This window comes from Pimephales promelas, chromosome 6 (assembly GCF_988280905.1).
Source record: "Pimephales promelas chromosome 6, fPimPro1.hap1.1, whole genome shotgun sequence".
NCBI classification, from domain to species: Eukaryota; Metazoa; Chordata; class Actinopteri; order Cypriniformes; family Leuciscidae; genus Pimephales; species Pimephales promelas.
In genome coordinates, this window is record NC_142774.1 from 28,277,579 (window position 1) to 28,302,637 (window position 25,059).

Genomic DNA, 25,059 nt, shown 5'->3' on the forward strand with positions numbered 1-25,059 from the left:
AATGTACCTTTATGTTATTGGCCAAACTAATATCGACCCTTTAAGGACAAATAATGTAAAAACGTGAATCTTTTGAAAAAGGTACTGCCCCAACACCAACTTTTGTGTTTCAGAGAGTATAAAAAATTAAAAAAAAAAAAAAAATTATTTTACTTTTTCAGGTTGTGCAAATTCTGACAGACAAAACAGCTCAGCTGTCATCATGTGGTCAGTCACACAGGAGATTGTCTGTTTGATTTTATTTCATGAGTGTTAATTGTGAGCATTAAAGCAATGAAATATTAAAGAAGCAAGTAGTAAGTAGTAGCACCATTTTCTTCAGCTTTTAATTATCGTTAACTTTAAAGAGAAAAAACTTTTTTGCTAATCTTCATTTGCTGTAATTCTACATCACTCTGCTAATCACTGTTAGTAGTGTTACATTGATGAAATGAACCTCTCAGTGAATCTCTCCACTCACTACCACAAATAAAATTCAAAACATACACAACAACAAAAAAAAGCTTAACCCTCAAACCGTTTTCACTTAATAGCCCTTAATCCTGTAATTGTGGACAAATGTGGGCACAGAGGACTCAGGTCTGATCCTAATTTTTATTTATTATAAATGTTTATTTATTAAGCCAGTGTTATATCACTGACTTCGATAAAGTTTTGTCTATCCATTTATGGTGTTTTTATTTTTTTATTTTGGGGGTATTCTTGAATTTATTTACTTCACAAAGTACCATATTTTCTATGTAAATTATGCTTATTTTTATGTTCCATTTTTTTAAACTACATTAAAATATCATTCCAATAAGTTCTTAGAGCTAAAACCTAAAGATGAAGTGACTTTGCTGTCACCTGGTGTCTTATTTTGGCTTATTTTAGAATGCTCTAAATTACATTTTTCCCATTCATTTCTATGGGTGCCCATTTTTGACCCAAATACAAGATTAAGGAGTTTTTATTTCAACCACTTAACATTGTGGAATTGAGTCAAAAACAAAAAAGATTTGTGTGTGTGTGCAGGAGGCAAACTTAGGAAAAGTAGCCAAGTCTTGCACCGCTCAGATCAAGGGAAGTATTTTTTTTTTAAATAAATCAAAAACTATTTTTCCCACATTTGTCCAGAATACGGTTTTAGGGTTAAACTTGATTATTATGCCAATTATAAGACTAGTGGTTATACTACTATATTGCTATAAACTGACATGTCAAGGTAGTTAGTGAGAGCATACAAACAATAAATAAGTGAAAACTTGTTGAATACATAGAAAATATCGCTTCATTGAATACACCTGAATATTTGGACTTAATAGTGCTGGGTTAACAGGCATTTTCATAAGAAATTTTAAGGCTTGCATCTTCATCTCTCAAAAGAGAAGAGTATGACTTTCTTTTTCTGTAACAGATTTCAAGTTAAGGCCAAATCAATCAGAGAAGGTTTATAAATTATTCTTTGATTACTGTAAAGAGAATGGTTTCATATTTTTTCCATATTTTTTTTGTTTCTACTAAAATTATTTCTTACTCTTAATCTTTTACACATTTCAAAAAATATGAATGCAAAAATTCGCTCGTTTGAATTAGGTAATTCTGTGCTATGCAGAGCATCTTCACAGTTGGACAAGAGATCCTTCTATTGATTTGGAATGTCATGCATTTATAATTGGTCCAGAATTGGGTTCAGAAGGGGACTGACTGAGCCCTTGTCCCACAGAGCTGCCCCTGAGTTGGGAGACATGGAATCTGACCCAGGCAGAGAGGGCGGTACGGATTATGCATCATCACCGCCACACAGGAGCAGAAGGGCTTTACGGTAGTCACCTGCGGTATCACCCTGCAGTAACAGAAAGAGATACGTAGTTTACATTTCACTGATCTGGGTGAACAAGAAAATGTTTACACCTGCATGTATGAGCATACATTAATCATTTTGTGCAGGGAGGTTGCAAACTTCTTGCGAAATTCAGCACGTATATCCAGGATGTCCACCTCACTGCGGGACACCATGATCCTGATCAATGTCTGGTCATCGGTGCCTGCCCCCTACAGGATGAAACAAGAGTTACAGCAACAAGTAAGTTCTTTGAAGGTTAATATTGTAACTAAAACAATTTTGTCACCATTTTTCATTTAGCCTAACTTGATTTACTAAAATAATTAAAACTAAACCGGTAATAATAAAAAACAAAAAAAACAAAAACGTTTTTCTTGATGTTCTAATTAAAGATCAACCCAGAGACAAGCGGTGTTGCAGAACAGAATCATTCTTATTATTCACATATATTGAAACTAGGGCTGTGCAAAAGTTAATTGCGATTAATCGCATCCAAAATAAAAGTCTCTGTTTACATAGTATATTTGTGTGTGCTGTATATAATTATTTTGTATATATAAATACACACACATGTATGTATATGTTTAAGAAAATGTGTTATTCCTATATAAAATATTTATATTTGTATAATATAGATTATGTATTTATATATATATACAGAATTTAAGCGCAAATAATTCTTAAATATATACATGCATGCATAGGTATTTACATATACAAAATAATTATATACAGCACACTCAAATATATTACGTAAAACAGACTTTTATTTTGGATGCGATTAATCGCAATTAACTTTTGCACAGCCCTAATTGAAACACATACAGTACTCACCTTCATGGCTTTGTAAAGGGTCTCCGCAAAATACCCTGGTAAACTGCGGGCACACTTCACTGATGAAACACAGAAGAGAGTGTTAAGAGACAAAACAGCCAAGAGAAAAAAAACCCCATGATTCTGAGAGCCGTGTATGGGCAACTATTATAGGAACTATTATATATAGGAACTATTCTGTCCCCTAATAATATGATTATATAGGCAAACTGTAAGGCATGGCCCCTACCCAGACTTTTTAACTTCCCCTCTATAGTAAAATTATAAAGGAAAATGTAATTTTGCACTTTCTAATAGGATCATCCATATCTGTGTGTGTGGGTGTGTGTGGGTGTGGGTGTGTGTGGGTGTCTTACCAACAGCCAGAAATACTTCTTGGAGGGTTCCTGAGGTCTCTCTCTGGATGCTCTCCTCTATCTCATACCCTGAGAGCTTTCTGTACTCCTCAAACACTGCAGATTAACAAAAAACGTCTCGGGTTATGACTATAACCCTTGTTCCCTGAGAAGGGAACGAGACACTGCGTCGAGAATCGACACTTTGGGGGACGCTCCCTAAGCGTGCGCCTCTGAAGTATGAATGAAACTAATCCAATCCTGATTGGTGTTGCGTCGTGACGTAACATGTGACGGCATACCCGGAAGTATAAAAGTGACGTTGTCACAACACACACTAGCCTCGCGATGAAGCAAGACGCTCTAAGGCCTAAAGGGGGCGTGGCAGAACGACGCAGTGTCTCGTTCCCTTCTCAGGGAACAAGGGTTATAGTCATAACCCGAGACGTTCCCTTTCGAGGGAACTCTACACTGCGTCGAGAATCGACACTTTGGGGAACGAGTGCCCACTAGGCCACGCACCGAATAGGCCTGTCCTGGAGTAAAACTGTCTAGGCACTCAGCAAGGACTGAGCACCTGTGCACCGGGTGTACTGGGAAGGTGGAGACTGTAAAATTTTATGAAAGTATGTGGGGTAGCCCAGCCGGCTGCCTCGCAGATCTCCTAAAGAGGTACTCCCGAAAGAAGGGCCCTAGAGGAAGCCATGCCTCTAGTTGACTGTGCCCACAAGGTAAAAGGTGAAGGCAAACCGCGCACCTTGTAAGCCTCAGTAATAGCCTGGACGATCCAGTTGCTAATAGTTTGTTTGGTTGCCGGGAGCCCCCTCTTAGGTGACCCAGAACATACTAGTCCAATTGTTCCAACCTTCTCCAAGAAGAGGACCCCTCAAGGTACAAGCTCAAGCTCTGACTGGGCAGAGCAAGTGAAGCCTCTCCACTTCCGCCGACACATGAGGTGGAGGATGGAATGCCTGAGGGACTATAGAATGAGCCGTATTCGATGGAACTTTAGGCACGTAGCCCGGACTCGGGTGTAAAAAGGCCTTCACTCTGCCAGGGGCAAACTCCAAGCAAGCTGGCATTACTGCCAGGGCTTGGAAATCTCCCACCCTCTTAAGTGAGGTAATTGCTAAGCGAAAAGCCATTTTCAGTGTTAAGTCCTTAGGCGAAGCCGACTCTAGAGGTTCGAAGGGGGCACTCTACTTTTGGATAACCCCTCCAGAACTATTGCCAGGTCCTAGGCAGGAACCCTGGACCTGGCTGCCGGCCCTTATCCTCCAAGTACCAAGGATAAACCGAATGACCAATTGGTGCCTCCCCAGAGGCCCATCACTTAACGGTGCGTGGAAAACCGCAATGGCAGCCACGTACACCCTAAGCGTGGACGGGGAGAGACCCTTAGAGAAACGATCTTGGAGAAATCCCAGAACTGAAGCCACCGGGCAGTTTACTGGATTTAACCCAAGTTCTCTACACCAAGTGACAAACACATTCCACTTGAGGTCATATAATCTCCTGGTGGATGGAGCCCAAGAGCTAAGTATGGTTTTCTCAACAGGATGTCTGCCCCCTGATTCTGAACCCCCGGAATATACATTGCTCTGATAGAGAGTATTTTCCCTTGGGACCAAAGGATAATCTGATGCGTCAGTCTGCACAGAGGGCGCGATCTGATTCCCCCTTGTCGGTTCAGATAGGCTACCACTGACCGTACTAGGACGTGGTGACCTTTGATGTCTGGGAGGAAGCTCCTCAAAGCCCTGAACACAACCATCATCTCTAGGCAGTTTATATGCCAAGAAAGATGATGGTCCTGCCATAGACCCCTGGCAAACGGTCGTCCATGACCGCGCCCCAGCCAGTGAGGGAGGCGTCTGTCGAAACGGTTTCCCGGCGACATGACACTCCCAACACTGGCCCAAGGTTTCTTCCATATTCTCAGAGAACAAAGGCATCTGCGCGTTACTCTGATCATACGAAGCGGATTCCCTCGGGAGAAAACCCCTTGGTCTTTAACCACCACTGAAGGGGCCTCATGTGTAGCAGGCCCCAAAGGAATGATGTTGGATGTCACTGCCATGAGGCCCAGCATTCTTTGAAATTGCTTCACAGTGATGGCCTGGCCTAGCTTTACCCTGGATACCATCGTCAAAATTGACTCGATACGTGCGGGAGACATGCGTGCCTACATCGTAATCGAGTTCCATATGACTCCCAAAAATGTCGTACACTGGGATGGTTCTAGCACACTCCTCTTTGCATTGAGTCTCAACCCCAATTTCAGAATGTGGCCAAGGACGACATTTCGATGCCGAACTGCCATTTCCCGAGACTGAGCCAGAATGAGCCAGTCGTCGAGATAAATCAATATATGGATGTCTTGAAGTCTCAGTGGAGCAAGGGCTACATCCATAAATTTGGTGAATGTGCAGGGAGAGCGTGCTAGGCCGAACGGAAGAACCCGATATTGGTAAGCTTCGAAAGCGAACCTCAGGTATCTCCTGTGACATGGAAGGATGGAGTGAAAATAGGCGTCTTTTAGATCTATCGTGACAAATCAGTCCTCTGATCTGACTCACGATTACTGGAGTTAACCGTTCGAACCTGCACCTCCCTATTCAGAGATCGGTACAAAACCCCGAGATCTGGAATTGGCCTTAACCCCCAATCCTTCTTTGGAACTATAAAGTACCGGGTGTAAAACGCGGACCCCCTGTCTGAAGGAAGAACACGTTCTATGGCTTCCTTTAGCAGCAGAGTTTGAACTTCTTGTTCCATCACCTGAGCCTGCTCTGGGACCACTGTAGTCTGTACCACCCCAGAGAACTTGGGGGGCGGTGTGCAAACTGCAGTCTGTACCCTGATTCTATTATATGTAGGACCCATGCAGATATGTTGGGAAGATGCTACCATGCCTCTACAAAATATACTAGGGGTACCAGCCTCTGGAGAGTGGCCTCTGGTTTTTTTTTTTTTTTTTTTCTGTTTTGTCTTTCGAGAGCATCTTTCCCGACTTCCTGAAGCGGAATACCGGCAGGCTGTAGTCGATATGGATGTTTTGACCATAAACGATGCTTCGTTATAATATTTTCGCTGGAAACCGATGTGGCCCGAAGCGTCACTGACGGCGGGCAACATACATCGTTTCCTGTTTAAAAATATTCAGGCCCCATATAGATATATTGGAAGGTGTAGCCATTCTGCAAAATCTACTAAGGGAACCAGCCCCTTGAGACCGACCTCGGGTGTCTTTCGAGTCCCTGAAGCGGATGACCGGCAGGAAAAAGTCGAGAAAAATTTTGTGACCACAGTCGGGGTGAACGACACAGTGTGCGTTCGCTGGAAATCGATGTAGCCCGAAACGTTCAAAACGGCGGGACAACATATATATTTTATATATATATCTTATATATATTTATTTACTATATATATATATATATATATATATATTATTTATTTATTCCTAAACCTGTCGACGATTGAAGTTACAGCGCCGGAGAACAGGCCAGTTTCCCTTATTGGAAAGGAGACTCGTAATTTTCACGAGAGAAAATTTGCCTCGACAAACGAGAGATCCGAGTCAAAGTTTCCGTATTGCAATGCAGACCTTAAATCTATGCGCTGCAGTCACAGAATCTTTATTGCAGAGTAGACTCGTAATCTACACGCTGCCTCGGCAAACGCAAGAATTTAGGACACTGGGTTTGGAAACACGGGACGAATGCGGTTCATCCCCTGATCTCATGATCTTTTAGTGGAGATCGGGGAAAAACGGCAAACTCCGGCGCTGAGGCTGTGACCCGTGCCGCAAGAAACGCAATTTATTTAAACTTGCGTTCCCTCCTCATTTTGTGGCCAGCTGAAGTTCAGTCTGGCCACGGCACGAGTCACAACCTCACCAGTTCCTCATATGCTTGGCCGTGAACTGGCGCGCCTAACTCACGGTCATCCGTATCGATACTGAGCACGTCTACTTCCTTGGAAGCAGAGAGCCTGAGTATCGGGACCTGATCGTGGTCAGAAGAAGCCGCGGCGCGGACTTCTGCGCCACTCACAGGGGCTACGGGATCATCAGACGATGAATGAGAAAGTGCCTCAGCAGTCTCATTCTCGTCTGCAAGATCCCGCTGTGAACCCCACGATCTCAATCGCCGCGCCGCCTCAACGGACGCGGGACCAGAAACGCAGGGAACGCAAGCCTGACCGTGCTCATCAAAGCACGCCAGCCGGGAGCGCAGCACTCTAATAGGAAGTGCTTTACAGTCTGCACAAGTCATGCTGCGCTCCCAAACAATTTACACACAAAGCATGTGCGTCCCCACCTGTGACATAACGAGGGCAGAGATGCACACATGTTTTTAAATTGTTCGCTGGCCATTTCCAGTTCAAACTGAGTGACAAACAACACCAAATAAGACAGACAGTTTCAACATAAAGCGCTTGCTGAAGAGCGAAAGCTAGTGTGTGTTGTGACAACGTCACTTTTATACTTCCGGGTATGCCGTCACATGTTACGTCACGACGCAACACCAATCAGGATTGGATTAGTTTCATTCATACTTCAGAGGCGCACGCTTAGGGAGCGTCCCCCAAAGTGTCGATTCTCGACGCAGTGTAGAGTTCCCTCGAAAGGGAACTAATGGATATACAGAAACAAACTTAACAATTTAATTAACTCTCTGCATGTGCTGAACTGACCTTTCCTAAGGTGAGCACTACTACGGTTTCCCAGTATAGTGATGAACTGGCTTTCATCAGTTCCACACTTCTTTTCTCCCGCGGCAAACAGAGCCTACATACAAACAGTTTTTAAACTTCATATAAATGACCAACCGATTCACTAGTTGCACTGGACTTAATAACAACAAAGCTTTCAGAAGCAAACTTACCTGAGCATCACTTTGAACGAGGTTCTCCTGTATACCCTGCTGTCTGCTGGCCTATGGTTAAATCATTTAATAGAAAATTAATTAATTGTAATACTAAGACAAAACAAGTACACTTAAAGGGATAATTCACCCAAAAATGAAAAATTCTGTCAACATTTACTCACCTTCAATTGTTCAAAACCTGTGTGAACTTATTTATTTTTCTGAACACAAAAGATTATATCGTATTATAGTATATTGTGAAAATTTTTTCTTTCCCAATGGAAGTCAGTGGGGTCCATTAACCGTTTGGTTACCAAAATTCTTCAAAATATCTTCTTTTGTGTTCAGCAAAATAAAAAATAAAAAAATCCATATAGGTTTTGAACAAATTGAAGTTGAGTAAATGACAGAATTTTCATTTTTGGGTGAACTATCCCTTTAAGTCTATGGCTTTTTACAGTGGGTTGAATTTCCAGTCTAACTTTATAACAAATATTTTCATATACAGATAAATTATTGATAATTAACATCTTGTATTTTATTTTTTTAAAGATTTTTAATAGACTGCGTACTTGTAGCAAAACAACCAGCATCCTCTCGAAATGACCTCCAGTGTCACCAGTCACATCTTTCTCCAGTTCATTTTTATGCTCTATAAAGCACATAATAGACATCATCAAGACTAAAGAGAGTTGCATTCAACAGCACATACAGCACAACTGGCAATTATTAAAAATTAAAAATTATTAATAAAATAATATGTATAACAACATTCTAAATAAATTGAGTGTCAGCATCAGCTCTGGCAGGCCAAGTAGTCAAGATGCTGCTAACGCTATCGGCCGTCAACACGGTCTCATCAGCGATCTGCTCAGCTGAGCTGCATCAGCACATCTGTTGTTTATCTCCACTTGCTGCTAATGATTACGTTCAAATCAAATAATGTGGCATTCTGTTCATATGGGGGAATAGTTCTGCTCTCCCAGTACTAAACTGTGAGCGTTCTGAACTCTGACTCCCTGCTATTTAATGGTAGGTCAGAGGACTCCCTGAACAGAGCCATCCCGCCAAATTTTAATTATCAACTTAAATTGCAATTTATTCAATACAATTTCCTAATCATTTTTATTGTCATGCGTGTTCTTGACTTGATGGACCTGACAGAACTAAGAACAAGAATACTAAAAAGTCAAAGACGTGTAATGCATAACCCACACAAACACAGTTACCTTGCTTGTATAAACTTTTGATCTCGTTGACTTCATTGGCCGATCTAGATGCCAAGATCTCAATCAACACTTTCTCATCTGTGCCTGCTCCCTAAAACAAATGCAAGGTACAGATATACATCTCTCTATAAAATATAATGAAATTGTATGATAGTGTATTTTGCATGTGTTAATGTCAACAATTATGAATATTAGAATTCCTAAAATTATTGATATTATGTACCTTAATAGCATTCCGCACAGATGTGACATCAAACATGATGGGAGGAGTCATCAGAGCTACTATCAGAGACTCCAACTTCCCAGTGAGCTCGGACTTCAAATCATCCACCAAATCCTGAACAGAGATGGACAGAAGAAATAAATAAATATATATTTAAAAAATTAAAAATAAAACTGGAATAGAATTTTTTCTCTTGAAACAAATACAGTATGTATATCTCTTGAAACATATATATATATATATATATATACACACACACACACACACACACACATATATATATATATATATATATAAAATAAAAAAAATAAAATATATATATATATATATATATATATAGGTTTGTTTGTGTGAACAGTGTACGGGTTTTGGATTAAGAAAAACACAAGCTCTTATAAGATAAGAAGAGGAGCGGAGGGGTACATTTTGGAGAATGTGTAAGAGGAGAAGACCATTGCTCTTCTCATATCGGACTCTGTCTGTGTGTGAACTGCCTTTCTTGCAAGAAATAAATGCTTATGCTTATGACCCTTGAGATCTTCATTTGTTCTTCAATTGTTCTTCAATTTCAAACATAATTAATGTTAATGATGTTACCGTTCCATGCAGAGTTTTGAATGCAGCTTTGATTTCTTGGCGCTGTGCATTACTGCGTGCTGTCACCAGCTTGATAATAGCATCCTCATCGGTGCCTGAGTAAAAATAATAATAATGTTGATTACCATTACTTTATTCTTCGACATAATGAGAAGACTGATACCTTTTCTCTTTAACCCAGATGCAACATTCTCTGATTATTCATGTATGAGAAACAAATAAACTGATTAAACAAAAAAAATAAATTAATTAATTCACGTCCAAATAAAAATTATTTCTAATTTGCAGTTATACTGGTTCTATAGATATAATTTTATGTTATACCATTATAGTCATTCATTTGAAGGTGTACTGATTTTTTAATTTCAAATTGGCATTTAGTATCTTAGTAAAACTCACCAATTCCTTTCATGGCCTTGTAGAGAACCTCAGCATCATTATTAGCATTGAATCCACTGTGTGGCTTCACTGTTCCTCTGCCAGCCTAAAAATAAAAATAAAAAAAATAAATAGAAATACAACATTTTGGTTGCATGTACTCTTGGCATACTCTTGTAACTGTTAATCTTGTATTTATTTCACTACAGGGACTTCAGTAATCTATGAATCATGACCACACCCACATTTCCCCTGCAGCTGAAGGTCTGTCTCTTTAAGAAGCTGTGGATTTAACTTTTACATGCAGTGGTTTTCCACTTGGAAACTTTGAGCATCTACCACATATCTTCTATGAGTAAGTGTGTGGGGGAGGCAGGGAAGTGACACCAGAATACTGGATGTGGACATACAAATGATTCATACAATACCACAATATATAAAATTAATTTGAGATTCAAAAAGTTAAGTTAATATGTGTGCTTGTGACCTAAGATAGATGTTATTGCCCACTCAAATTGAGGAAGTTATGCAAGATTCCAGAGAACTTGCCTATCTCGTAATCGCTTGGATAAATCACACACTTTTAAAATCATTTGCATAATAAACTTGAAAGACAACTTTCCAACTGAGTCTGTTTGTGGGCCCAAGAAGTCACGGGAAAATATACAACCACAGGCACAGACACACTGGTTTGTTCATATCTCAGTTAAGCCCCCTGGGTGACAACCACACTACTGACAAAACAAGGCACACTATTACACTCTAAAACCTTTTTCTAAACCTCACTGTCTCAGTGGAAGCTCAGAACATACTGCAAATCAATTCATTTTGGCTTTTCTTCTATGTAGCTATTGTTTTACTTCCATTTAATCTTATAAGACATAGGCTGCCCCCTGAAATGTCATACTTCTTCACATATACAAACAACATACATACAAAATCTGTATGTGAAAAGAGTAGCATGTCCAAATTCACAGTATTCATACAACAGTAGTTGAAAAGTACCCAGTATGACTAAATACTTCCGGCAAGATTCTAAAGAATGCATACAATGGACGCTTTACTATCCCATGAGACCAAACAAGTGGATTTGTTATGGCAGTCAAGCAACGCAACTGTGACTGGTAGGTAACATGATGATTGTAGTACATCCAGATTACATTTAAACTTCATATTCATTTTATTTAAAACATACTTTTTAGTGGTCGTGAAGTAATTTGTTATTCAAAAGTATGTAATTCTGGATGCAGCCATGGCCAGTATGCACCAAGAATACGAGGTCCCCAGACATTGTCAAATAAGCAGTGTGAACATGCTCATTATGAATAAACTGCCAAGTCTAAATCAGCTGTTGTCTACCAAACAGCTGTGTTTATAAGTATTGCCAATTACTACACACACAGCTTTTTTTTTTATTAGATAAACTAATTTATTTTTGTTGTTTTGGAGAGGATATGCATTGTTCATCTCAAGCCACATTTTTAATAGAATAAAGGAATGTGCTGAAAAATGCCGGCATGAATGCTTTCTGTGGTTATCTAAAAATGTGGAGCTCCAGCTCTAAACACAAGAGATTCCTATGGACGTGTGATAACATCATGCGTTACAGATTTATTATGTGCAAAACAAGCATTTAAGGAAGGATTTGCAGATTCATGAGACATGGGATAGCAATCTTTCCTGACACAAGTGTCCCTTTCTTTGTCAACGCTCAGATATTCATCACAAAATTTGTCAATGGTTTAAAAATTCCCTTTTTGATATTTCACCTGACATTATTTTCAGGTGAAATATCAAAATTGTCTGATTTGTTTTATTTTACATTTTTTTTTACATTTTAGTTATGTTGCTGATGTTTTCCCTTTCACAACCACGATAACATAACTTAAGATAATTTTACTTTATTTAGTTTAAAATTTCAAACCATTTTAATTTCACATAATGGGAACTGCATTTAATAGGCTAGTAATGTGCAAAATATGGGGGTTTTTTTGTAAACGAGATTCCATATGACTGTGGACAACAATTCAATAGATGGAGCTGAAAGTCAGGTGGAAACCATTCTCCAGTTTGCATACTGAAGTGAATGTTAATCTAAATGAAACCTTTTACAAAATATAAGATGGGCAATGCATAAAAATATAACCGTATACTTCCTAAATTGTTAAACGGATTGTCAGTTCTGTGGCCTTTTTTTGTCTCAGTAGTACTCAGTGTGCTTTCAGTGTCATGTTACTTAGCCTCCCATCATACAATAGAGTGAACAAACACATTTAACATCCAAATATATGCAAACTGTTGTGTTGCCAGGAGACGCAAACATGAATTCTTTTGTTAAATCCCTATAAATCTGTTAATTCCTCTGGAACCTCTTAGCGGAACCTTTACTAAATGATTTACATGTCTCAAAGCATTTGAGTCAAAGGTAACTGATAAAATTGAAATGAAGATCTTTTAGTTGAACGACTCGAGAATGACCACACCAGAGAGCTTCATAAAGCTAAGAAAACGGAGAAGAGGAAGAAGACAGGCAAGGACCTATCTTCCACAGGACGAGTTTATGATTTATTAAACTTTATGAATTTATTTTCTGAAGCATGTCTGTTTTCTTGCAGTTTTTAAGTCTTAAAATATCTTTTTTTTTTTTTTTAATATATTAAGCTTAAAATGTCAAATGGTCAACAATTTAATTGATGGGGTCTTAATTACAACAATAAATGTTAGAATGTTATTTCAGCCATATACTAATGTCTAGAGAAAAAGCCATTTTACCTGGCCCACTTTAGTGGAATAAAGTCCTGCTCAAATGTATTACAGTAGCTGTTTTCTAAGATTAAGGTAACAATTTCTGCAAGAATGTGTTTAATTACCCACCAAATTTAAACATCTGCATTGGATTTAGACCTACCTTAATTTGAAATGTCGTAAATACATAAGTGCTAAAAATATGATGTCATAGAAAGGATAACATTTTATTTCCGAACACGTTGAGACATTGTTACAGCATTAATTTTATATTTCAAGTTCAAATAAAGTTTTGGCAGACAGAACCTTATAATACTTTTTTTAATTAGAAGGTTCTCTCTGCATTATTGTAAGTATTACGTTCTAAGTATTACGTTCAAAAACCAAGATAATAGTATCTAAACATTGCATTGCTGAGTTTATGAAATATTATTATGCTCCACGTCGTGGGAAACAATCTATCAGTTAACTTTAACTCTGCTGAACAAGGGTGAATTAGGAAACAGAGGAGAGAGGATGAAGTGGAGACAGAATGAACGCCCATTGGGTCGTTTAGCCAACGCGAATGAGTCATTGCTCTCGTTTACAACAATTTTGTTTCTTTCTAACATCACTTGTTTGTGGGGGAAAAATGTAACTTAGTAGAAAGTTAAATAGGCTACGGTTTCCAAAAAACAACTTACTCCCAAAAATGTGTCGCATATTATTGGGTAATGTCATGAGGAAGGATCGTTTTACTTTGTAAGTAATACAACACGATTGACTAAATAGACGGGCGGCGACACATGAACTGTCGGAAAAGTTTATGCCATTCTCAACAGAATATTGAATATCTTCAGAAATAACTTAATAGCGTGCTACAAATGTTATATAGCCTACTTTTATTACAAACAGATAACTTACCATGGTTGAGCTTTGCGTAACCTAAAAAAAATCAACGACAAAATAGTTCAGTAAACATTAAACAAACATTAATAGTACAATTAAATAGACAATGTGATTATGAAACAATTAAAAGCAGTGTTTAAGAAACATGTTGGTATGTTTGCAGACAGGTCCTGCTGTGCAGTCTTACCGAGAGAAGAGTTTGTGCTGTACAGACCGCAGCAGCCGTAGGAATGAAGAAGTAGGAGGATAAAACTACGATGTGTTGAACCCGGTTGAACCACACCCTGGCAAAAAAAAAAAAAAAAAAAAATCGCTGAGATTTATGGGTAGTGGTGTTTTTACTTTCTTCTTATATTTCATATCTGGGCACAATCACAATCAAAGCAACGAATCACTTCTGGAGCAGGCATACAAAAGCACGTGGAATTTAAGCATATGAATTTAAGCACAAACTTATAAACATCAAATTTTGCCATCCAAGACATGAGGCTATGGTTTATGAAATCATGCGATCCCCCACCCTGTTGGTCAACAAACGTCCAGGTGCTCTTGCTGTATGTCTAATAAGACAAACAGAGAAAAACTATTTGCCAAGCAACATATTAAGACTAAAACACACACAGATGGGTGTCACATTACAATAATCTAACTTTTTATTTGGAAAATAACACATTGTTAATTTCCATGGATGCAGGTGCTGATCAAATTTCAATCCCATCTACAATTGCAACTGCATTGTGTTATATAGGGTCTTGGCAAGGAATTAAGCAACCTTTTTGTATAGCAGTTAAAAAAAAAAACCTCTTGTTTTTACTATCACTTTAGATGAAATTGTCTTTAATCACTACACTGCACATGTGGCCTAATGTTAATTCACCTGAAATCTTTTATTGCTTGAATGACATTATTGTTCTGGTTTTATTAATATTATTATTATTGATGCAGTTTTCTTTTATTATTTTTTTAGGTTAGGCCTACTGTGCCAAAATCACTATTTTGATAGACAATTACATGCAATTACGCACTAAATGGTGAACTGGAGCTTTCAAACTTGAAAAATGACATCATCATAAAAGTAGTATTTGACACTTGTCCATATGCTTTATTAGATGTAACTGTTAATCATTGTGAAAATCATTCTTTGGGCCCTATAGGCCTACATTTTAAAAAATTGTGTTGGGCCCCCACCTTTCACCACTAGCTACTGCCCTGGGCAGTTGTTGAGTTTTTCAGTGAATACATCACTTCTTAAATCTTGGAATATTAAAGTGATTCAAAACCCCCTTGACCTGCAAGATATTTTGTGACATTTTATGAAAACAGTTTGACAAAGGGATCAGTAAACTATTATAGAATGTTTATTAATACACATTTAAGTGATTATAAAAAAGTAAAGTTGATAAAAAAATAAACCTTCATGCACAAAATTATTCAACAATTTGTGCAAAAATATTTCTTTAAAACCACCAGTAAATGCTGCCAGTAAAAGCTTCTGTTACCTCTCTAATCTTGGCCCATTCCTCACTTGAATAACGCTGCCACATCACTGATAATCTTTGGTTTTCACGTTACCAATACAGCCCCCCCACACACTGTCACACACACACACATAAAAAAATGTGCGTAATGGTTCACAAAATTCACGTTTCGGTTTGATACAATATACTTGTGTCACGGTTCGGTACGTTTTCGATACCGCAAAAATAAAGAAACGCTGATGAAATTTCCTTTATTTATTTTTTTAATTATATTTTTATTCAAACTAAGATCATAAAGTATGATATTTTATTAGTTTGAGCAATGATGGGGGCCGGGGCTATACTTGACTTTTCTTAACAAAACATCTTTTGTTTTACACTGAAATCTCCTTTGACAAAATGAAATAATATTGTAGGCCTAGCTAACATTTGAGGGCAATTATATGTCAAAATAAAACCAATGTAATGTTACTTGAAAGCATTATAGCCTACCAAGCTTCTATTTCTGCCAAACTTCTGCCACAATTCAGTTAAGTCAAGCATTCACTCAAGCAAATTCAGTTTTGTTATAGAGTTTCCAAAGGCTTCATTGCACAATTTGACCATACCATACAAATAAGTAATTTAAAACAGCAGCGCTGAATTGGTGTTGAATATTTTTGTTGTAGCCCATAACAAAAAAAAAAAATCCTACAACTAGATGCATTTTAAAAACAAAACTCTGTATCTTTAGAAAAGCTTAGTCTCCGAGAGTTAAATTTTTTTGATTGCAACTAAAACAAGTTATGCTTTTATGGTGTTCTTTTGTCTCCTTTTTTGTCATTCAGTCCTTATTCTCTTTCAAGAGAGGGTATGATATTTTTTAAAGTCATCTTTTCCTGTCCACTAAAGAAATCATATGGGTTTTGAACAATATGAGGGTGAGCAAATGAGCAGATTTTAGGACGAACTAGCCTACTAAATTTAAAAGGGGCAACATGATGATGCCACCATGTAAACATGGTTTTTCAACAGTCAGTCAGAGAACCTTGTCATCTCAAAAGATGTAGCCTACTCACACAGGGAAGCCTTTATTAATTATGTAACTCTAGGCCTAGTCTTGAATGTGTAAACTAAATTTCATAAACAAAAACATGTTTGACAATAGGCTATAGGGCCACAAACCCACTTCAAATTGCCATATTCAAAACATATCAGAAAGTGCAAGTCATCAGTTGTTATTTCAGCTGATCCTCTCAGTTCAAGGGAGTTTGGTGAATAGAGTGGAGTTAAAATTATAGTCTGGTTCTGATTTACGCAGGTTGAGATATTAAGTGCTGTGCACCATACATTTGTCCACTTTTGAATATAATCTAAAGTAAAATGTAATTGTTTCTGTTTTTAATCAAATGATTCATCAGAGCTGGAAAACAGTGGTAGCTTCCAGAATCGGCCGATGGCGGACGGACCTATTGCTGAAGAATCTGAAACAACTTTTTTCCGTTTTTCTCTCTTCCGTGTGCCGTTGCCTTTTAAAGACACACTAAATATACAGAAACGTTCCACTACCGATGTAAAATGTGTGCCAGTAGTACATAAATAGCACGTGTATCTGAGCGAACACCCCCCCGGTCTGTGTAAATGGAGTATGACCATTGGCATATATGATCCTCGTGCTCCCTCAGCTGGGTGGTTTATCTTTTCTCGGGCGACGCCTTTTAGAACTCTTGAGGAGTGACATTCACGAACGTCTGCGATCATGGAGTGGAAACCGATGGAAATAAACCCGGAGGTTTAACGCTATGTCATGATTTAGCCACGCTAGCCAATCTGTTTGTCTTGCATGCTTTCTCTTTCTCTTTCTCTGGTGTGATTATGGCCGACATATTTGTGCCTTTGGTTTCAGATGCTGAATAAGGTAGGCTACGTTCGCTGAGTCATAAGATGAAATGATGATGATGGTGAGATGTCTGTGGCGTCTGGAGCTGAACTATCATGGACCCGAATTTGAAATGAAAGGGCGTGGGCTTACACACATCACCTATGCACGAAAACAATAACACGTAGAATTTGTAAATGCATGCTTTACGCAATAATGTGTAATTATGCATAAAACCACAATTCAGGTAGTCGTTTATAAACAATCGAAAATTAAATCCTCAACCCTTCCTCCCTTTTTACAAAACTACAAACTTGGAACATTTTAGACGCTTTATTTTATATGGAAATAACGGGTCTCGCGTTAAAAAAGTAACTTTTTTTCTGTATCTAGGTATTGAGTAAGTTGGGTGTGGGCTCGAGTTGGCGTTTTGTGGATGTTTTGGGTCTGGAGGACGAGTCTTTGACAGGGGTGCCATCACCCTGTTGTGCCATGATGCTGCTCTTCCCTCTAACGCAACAGGTACGTACGGACGCACGCACGTGATGCTCACAATGCATTACATTAAACGCGGGTGTGGTCATTTCTCACTGGAGAAGTTGGCCTATAATCCTTAAGACAATTTGTGTAGTTCCATCTTAATAGTTTTATTATAGGAAAGAAATGAAATTTGTCACTTTAGTTTAATTTTGATATTTAAACTCATAGAATGAATCGTTAACTTATAACTTTTAATCCATATGCTCTTCTTTCTTTTAGCATGAGGACTTTCGTTCCAAACAATCTGTTGAAGACACTAAACGTGTTTATTTTCTGAAACAAACCGTGGTCAACTCATGTGGTACTGTGGGATTGGTACATGCTGTGGCCAACAACCAGGACAGTATTGATTTTGGTCAGTGGAGATGCATGTGCCATGAACAAGAAGCTTATTGATTCAGAATAGAGCTGATGACCTTATTGATTTTAAAAATATTACACCGCTTAATTTATCTTTTGAAAATTTGACTGGCTAAATAAATCAAACCAAAGATTTTTAGATTCCTTAACCAGGTTAATCCAAAGTGCAACAAATTTCATATGCATTATTAAAGCTAAAACAGTTTATAATAATCTAACCATGATATGACTGTCTGTATGTATGCAGGTTAGGTTGTTCGGGAGAGAGGCAGATAGACAGATCAAGACTTAACATTTGTTTTTCTTCTCCCTACCATCTATAGACAATAACTCTACACTGAAGAAGTTTCTCAAAGCCACCTCAGAGATGTCCGCTGCAGAAAGAGCCAAAGAACTTGAACAAAATAAGGTATTGTAAGCATTCATTAAAAGTTGAGCCACACAAAATGTGATTTGCCACAAACAAAGATTAACATCAGAAATGTTACAAAGTTCATGTGACTATTTTCATTTTTGTGCAGTATTCAATACCACCAGTAGATGGTAATATTGTACTATTTTCCATGTTTTGTTTAAAGAGCCCCTATCATGGATTTTTGAAAATGACTGTTCATATGATTTGGAATATAGCTCCAAGGCAATGAAAACATCCCGCAAAGATTTATATCTGAAAGTGCACCCGTATATAAAGTTATTGTCTTTCAAAAGTGAGAGTCGACTCTGAGTCTATCATAAAATGAATTGTTTTTGAAACGAGTCATTAGCTGTTGCATCGTGACTTAGAGACATACTGGCCACGCCCAGTTACTGCGCGCACAGACGGAAATGTAAACTTGAAGTCTACACATTCAAATACTTCATTATAGCATCATGTCGAGAAGACTCTGTGTTCTATGATGCAAAGATAGTTTAGCCACTTTGTTTTCATTTACCAGGGACGAGCATGTGAAGAATCGGTGGTTAGAGTTCATATTTGCAACGATACCACAACAGTATAGCCCGATTGTGTTCTCATCATTTTAATTAATCGTTCAAAAACATAAATTAATTCAAATGTGGATTCGCAAGCGGTTACTGAAGGTGGGCTCAGTAACTTACACCCAGTGTATATGGATCAGCTTCCTCCTATGAATCACAACCTGTAAGTATTATTAATTATTGTTGCTTTTATGGGTTTTGAACGGTTTTGTAGCACCGGGCGCGAGGAGGGAAGGTGAAATAAGTGTGTGTGTGTGTAAGTTGCGCTCAGCACAGCTTCTAGGTCTCCAATGTCATTTTTTTTTAAATATGTGAAATGTTTGTCGCTGTTATTGGAGTTGTGATAAAGAATACAGCGTCTTGTAGTACTGCAGTGCTTTATCAATATGTTTATGCGTTATGCTAACAAACAATAACTGACTGGGTCTGTCACCTGACCAATCACCGCCGATTAGCGTCACGCAAAGGAGTGGTTTGGAAAAATGAGTCGTTGTACGAATCATTTGGGAGTCGGTGAGCAAATCAGTTAAAAACACATGCATATTATAAGACAAAGTGTTTTTTTTTTTTATCCTTGCATGCATGTTAAACTGTTTTTGGGAACTCCTAAAACAAAAATAGGAACATTTCAAATGCTATGATAGGGGCTCTTTAAAGTCACCATGAAATCAAAATGGACCATTTTTATTTTTGGAATATTGCAGTATTTATTATAAAGCGTTTACCTGTGCAATTTTTCCTCAATTTATGTGCCCTTGTAATTTTTAATCAAAATAACTTTCACTCCCTCTTGCAACATCTCTTCTCTCTGAGAATGTGTGTTCTGGCGTGAGTGTCAAACAATCTGTCTCTCGCATGATCGCCGCAATAACAAACCACAACCGAGTTTTACTCTGATATATGCCACAATAGGGAAGAAAAGTCTATCGCAAATTCCGCTTAACACTGACTTTAAAATGCTTTCAGGCTTGATTTGTGTTTTAAAATGAAGTTAATGTTGTTGCAATTTTTTTCAGGACATCCAGGAAACTCATGATGCAGTTGCTAATGAAGGAGAGTGTCGGGTAAGACAAAACAACTGACAGTACTTGTACCTGTAACTACTGTAGTACATGTGCTATATTAAGTAATGACATTGTTAAGTGTTTTTTTTTAATTATTTTTATTTTCCATCTCTCTTATAACAGCCAGAGGCAGACAAAGTCAACTTCCATTTTATTACATTTGTCAATGTAAATGGTCAGCTTTATGAGCTGGGTAAGTGGATGACGTGTATTGTGGTGTAGTGTCCGTTTCATTGGCCAATGACTTCAATTTTAAGTAAACTCCTTTTAAAATGTCTGAGATGAAAAAAGTGTTTTTTCCACATCAGATGGCAGAATTGATGGTCCTGTGAGTCATGGACCAACAAAACCAGAAAGCTTTGTCATGGTAAGGACACGTTCTATCATATTGTCTCTTATGAACTGTATTGCAGTCAAAACCAGATTTCGAGCATCTAAAACAAGTCATTTTCCTGTGACTGAATAACTGACTTTATCTCTCTAGGATGCAGCAAGGGTGTGCCGTGAGTTTACTGAGCGGGAGAAAGGGGAGGTGCGTTTCTCTGCCGTGGCTCTCTGCAAGGCCTGAGAGGAAATGGACCACTAAGCTTGAACCATGAGGAAAACCCTTCAACCACTTTACTATACAGAGCACAGAATCCAAACCTGTACCATCTCTTCATACATGCTACACAAACTGCCTGTCTGACTGTGAATTAATGTAATTTCCTATTTATTTAGTTTTGTCTGTTAAATCAATCTATAACTACTATGCTCTCTGTACACAGTGTTAATTAGCTTTTATTGATGCACCTTTTAGTTCTAATGTTTTGGGCACTTTTTGGAGTGGGGCAAAATTTAGCAGAAATGTAATGTTCACTAATAAGCTTGGAGGCGAATGTGCAAAATAAATAGAAGACCGAGAAGGGTGTTCTGCTTCTGTGTAGTATTGTTTGTCATTACATGTTGTAACTCTGCCATCACTAATAGTTTAACTTTGGATTTAGACAATATGCAGTTGCTGAATTTTGACTGGTGTGTGTATATGCTTCAGTTGTAATTGAAATGCATTCATCCCTCATTCCATACCAGGTTTATTGGAAAAAATTACTGACTCAATGGCTCAACACAACAAATGTTTCAAGTGGTTTCCCCAAATTCAACCGAAAATGACTTCTGCAGTCTCAAAACTATTCAACTCCTTCCTGGCAAACATCTTTAGTACTTGGAGAAACTCCCTTTTGCTGTTATGACCTGCTGCAAAAGAGATGTACTATATAACCTGATACAGCGTTTCTGAGGAATCTTAGCCCATTCCTCATGAGCAATTGCTTTGAGTTCAGTAACATTCTTGGGTTTATGTGCTGTGACCGCCACCTTCAAATCTAACCAGAGATTTTCTATGGGTCTTAGATTTTCTAAGTCAGGGAACTGTGATGCCACTGCAGAATCTTCCAGAACTTCTGTAACTGATCATTGGTGGAATGTTTGGGATCATTGCCCTGTTGAAAGTTCCAATGGCGCCCAAGCTTATGCTTACGACATGTTTTCTCCTGGGATTTTCTGATACTTCAATGAATCCATCTTATCTTCCACACTCTGCAGGTTTCCAGTGCCAGAGGATTCAAAGCAGACCCAGAACAACACCAAGCCCCATGCTTAATTGTATTCTTTTCATATGCTTCATTCTTTTTCATCCAGACATACCGCTGATCCACAGAGCCTAAAACAATCCAGATTTGTTTCATTGCTCTCCAGAATAGAATCTCAAAACTACTGTGGGTTATTTGTATGATTTTGAATGCTTTCTTGTGCTTTTGAGTCAATAGTGGTGTACGTTCTTTGAGTTCTGGCATGGAAACCGCATGCGTTAAGTACTCGCCTTACTGTGCAAGCTGAAATCTCAGTGCCTGTTACCACCAAGTCTTGCAGTAGGTCTTTTACTGTTTTTCTGAACCTGTCTTTTCAGAAATCTGGTTGCAGCCATTGATGGCTTCTTTTTCTGACCCGTCCAGGTCTGGTAACCACTGTTCCTTTTACTTTGAACTTGTGAACTATGCTTCCAATGGTGTCTCTAGAAACATGTAGTGCCTTCTCTGTCTTTTTGTAAAGTTCTTTTGCCTTAGCCATTGTGCATTTTTAGCACACTGCAGTGAGATTTTAGGATGCTTTTCTTGATTGTGTTAGATCCTCCTGCAGTGGGCTGTTTTTAACGCAGTATACTATGTGGTTGCCCAGCCCATTCTCATCGCAAGCCGTCATATACTGACGCTTTTGCCAATGCGTAGACATCCAACGCACATGGCACCCTTTAGCGTCAATATGAGACGCAGATATATATGGGCCAGAAGGCGTCTCTTAGTGGTCTAACCCTAACCCTACTCCAGACCTAAACCTACCCATACTCTGTGCGTGTTATATTGACGCAAAAGGGTGCCATGTGCGTTGGATGTCTGCGCATTGGCAAAAGCGACAGTATATGACGCCATGGGATGAGAAGGCATTGGGTTGCCAGGATGTTTTCGGTGGGTTCCTGTCTGTTGACAGGCTTTCACCTAGGATTTCTGAGCTGAGCAGTTGTTAGTGTTTTGCTGTGTGGTTGCTGGACTTTTCGTTGTGTTTTTTTGTGCATTGCTAAGTGGTGGTTGGTTTATATGCGGTTGCTTTAAAACAGTTAGGTTAGGGTAGGGTAGGGTCCCTCACATGGTTTGCAGCTTGACGTGCTGTAAGGGCTTGTGTGCATTAGTGGTGTTGAGAGCTATGCCACTGCTTCAGAACTGTAGGGTTACACACTGTGGACCATATAGGGTTACCCCAGTGGATCTCAGCTGTGATGCCAGATGAAGACAAACCACCTGGACAGTAGCAGATTGACCTGATGTTCCCGGCAGAAGATCAATAGAAGGTCTTGTTATAGTGCCAACACCAGAATTATCAGCACATTTGTAACAGCGTCCAGTCAATCAAATTGAAATGAAATTAACTTAAGTTTGCTTCTAAAATTAGCTTAAGCTTAAATGTGTGTATGCGTGTGGTAAATACCTTCAAAATAGTTTCTAAATTTACTCACATGATCATGTGCGTATATTAAGTAGAACAGTGAAAATTATTTAAATACAACAATTACAATTTGTAACAGTTTCAGCAATCTAAACTTCATAAAGCAGAGCTTAATAAAGCAGACACTTCGTAACGAATAGTAACAAATCCTTATTAAAACTAAAATAATTAACTAACTGTTCTGACAAATTATAAAACACTAAACTGAAAGTAAACTAAAACAATCACAATGTGAAAAAACAGCACCAGAGGCTTATTCAAGTTGTCCTTGTTCTGGGTTTAATTTCTAATGTCTGAATGCATTTTAAGACAAAATGCAAGATCTTACTGTTTTGGTCCATTTCTGTATATAATAAAGAGAATAAACTATATACAGTACTGTATATAATCACATCTTAGTAAGATAAGTCGACATTTAAACCACTTTAAAGTTTTTTTCCTCTATTTGTATCATTCGATATTTAGAGATTAGATAAGTTGAAAATCAATATTTATTTATTTTTTAAATGTTTTAAAATTCGACACTTTCTTTTTGTTTTGCCCTGGTGAACATTTCTTAGTGTTTATTCCTGTTTATAGTATTTTTCCCGTATTTGACTTGGACTGTTGATCTTATTTTGATTCTCTGCTGCCTGTCCTGATCTTTGCCTGCCTTTTGGACTCTGTTTGTTTGCTGCCTGTCCTGAACTCTACCTGTTCCTGTTTATGCTGTCGCAACTGTATCTTTTACTGCTTATGAATCTGACTATCAATAAACTGCAGATGGATCCTCACTCCACTGACGCCTCATTTCAATTTCAGTGGAAACGAAGGCTGCATGGAGGCTGCATTTGAAGGGGCATTAGAATTGGGACAGCCTATGTTCCGCTGCGGTAATGCAATCTGCCTTCGAAGGATGCAGCCTCTGAATTTTGGGATGCAGAAAATGACTGCAGGGGAGTGAGGCATCAATTCTGCTGGCTAAATTTTCTTTATATATAATGGTGATCTTGATAGCAAACTGTATTTTCATGGGTGATGTTCCTGAAGTTCAAAATCTGTATGGACATTTCATACTCCATCCTAATCCACGGACCAATCATGAGTATTTCACAAAGACCATTTACATGACATAAATAAATATATTTATACAACAGTTGGTCCTCGTTTTCGATTCTGATTGGCTGAGAGCCTTTTCCAGCCATGCAATATTCTACCAGTAACACCGCAGAAACTGTCTCACTGTTTGTATCACTCCGTCTCTGCAGAGTGTCACGGCAGACACCATAATTTTACAAAAACCACTGTTGTTGTGTCACAGAATGTGGTTTTAATAGTTGTTTAGTCGAGAATGTAGTTATTTAGACCTCAAATATGTGACTTATATATAAACATGGAGCCTAATTGCCAATTTTGTTCAGACATAATCGGCCATTCAGTGTACCCACCGAGAACCGCTTTATCTCGGCCAGTCCTTCTGAATCTGGAATTTTGCCGCTGGCTCTTATGTAGATGGTGTTTAAACTGATTCCGTTAGTTATTGTGATTTCAACTTCAGTGAAAGCTATATTATTACACCATTAGATTGCAGCAAATACTGTCTTTATGAGTGTGTCAGTAGAAAGGATTTTTATATTGAAAGGTACTGAAACAAGGTTGTAAACAATAGGACGCATCTTGCAAATTAATTGACAAGCGCTGTCTTGGGAAATCCTCTTAACTGTTAAAAGGACAAAGATATCACTTAGCCTACCTAAGCGGACATTCAAACTGATTTTGTGATTAGGAATATAAGATTGACCTGAAGAATATCAGCTAGATCAGTGTTTCCCAACCCT

General features: G+C 38.3%; 2 protein-coding genes across 2 annotated transcripts; one reads left to right on the forward strand and one right to left on the reverse strand.

The window, feature by feature from the left end:
- Window positions 1–1,493: 1,493 nt before the first annotated feature.
- Window positions 1,494–14,215, reverse strand: anxa5b (annexin A5b). Its single transcript, XM_039693269.2, has 13 exons — window positions 14,113–14,215; window positions 13,941–13,961; window positions 10,314–10,398; window positions 9,915–10,009; window positions 9,318–9,431; window positions 9,095–9,185; window positions 8,438–8,517; window positions 7,884–7,934; window positions 7,693–7,786; window positions 3,016–3,111; window positions 2,660–2,718; window positions 1,912–2,034; window positions 1,494–1,825 (listed from the first exon to the last, which is right to left on the reverse strand). Exons 2-13 carry the CDS (start codon window positions 13,941–13,943, stop codon window positions 1,763–1,765), a joined length of 954 nt encoding a protein of 317 aa, XP_039549203.2. The 5' UTR covers window positions 13,944–13,961; window positions 14,113–14,215; the 3' UTR covers window positions 1,494–1,762.
- A 2,808-nt stretch (window positions 14,216–17,023) lies between these two features.
- On the forward strand, window positions 17,024–21,112 carry uchl1 (ubiquitin carboxyl-terminal esterase L1 (ubiquitin thiolesterase)). Its single transcript, XM_039693243.2, has 9 exons — window positions 17,024–17,174; window positions 17,289–17,300; window positions 17,655–17,783; window positions 18,021–18,156; window positions 18,485–18,570; window positions 20,156–20,203; window positions 20,327–20,396; window positions 20,512–20,570; window positions 20,688–21,112. Exons 1-9 carry the CDS (start codon window positions 17,142–17,144, stop codon window positions 20,769–20,771), a joined length of 657 nt encoding a protein of 218 aa, XP_039549177.2. The 5' UTR covers window positions 17,024–17,141; the 3' UTR covers window positions 20,772–21,112.
- Window positions 21,113–25,059: the final 3,947 nt, after the last annotated feature.

Coding starts and splice junctions, on each gene's coding strand:
- anxa5b (XM_039693269.2), bottom strand. Junction 10,010..10,313: donor CAAGGCCATGAAAGGAATTG/GTGAGTTTTACT, acceptor ATTTTTACTCAG/GCACCGATGAGGATGCTATT. Junction 9,432..9,914: donor TCAAAACTCTGCATGGAACG/GTAACATCATTA, acceptor ATCTCTGTTCAG/GATTTGGTGGATGATTTGAA.
- uchl1 (XM_039693243.2), top strand. CDS start 17,142: ATGGAGTGGAAACCGATGGAAATAAACCCGGAG. Junction 18,571..20,155: donor AAGAACTTGAACAAAATAAG/GTATTGTAAGCA, acceptor AATTTTTTTCAG/GACATCCAGGAAACTCATGA. Junction 20,204..20,326: donor CTAATGAAGGAGAGTGTCGG/GTAAGACAAAAC, acceptor CTCTTATAACAG/CCAGAGGCAGACAAAGTCAA.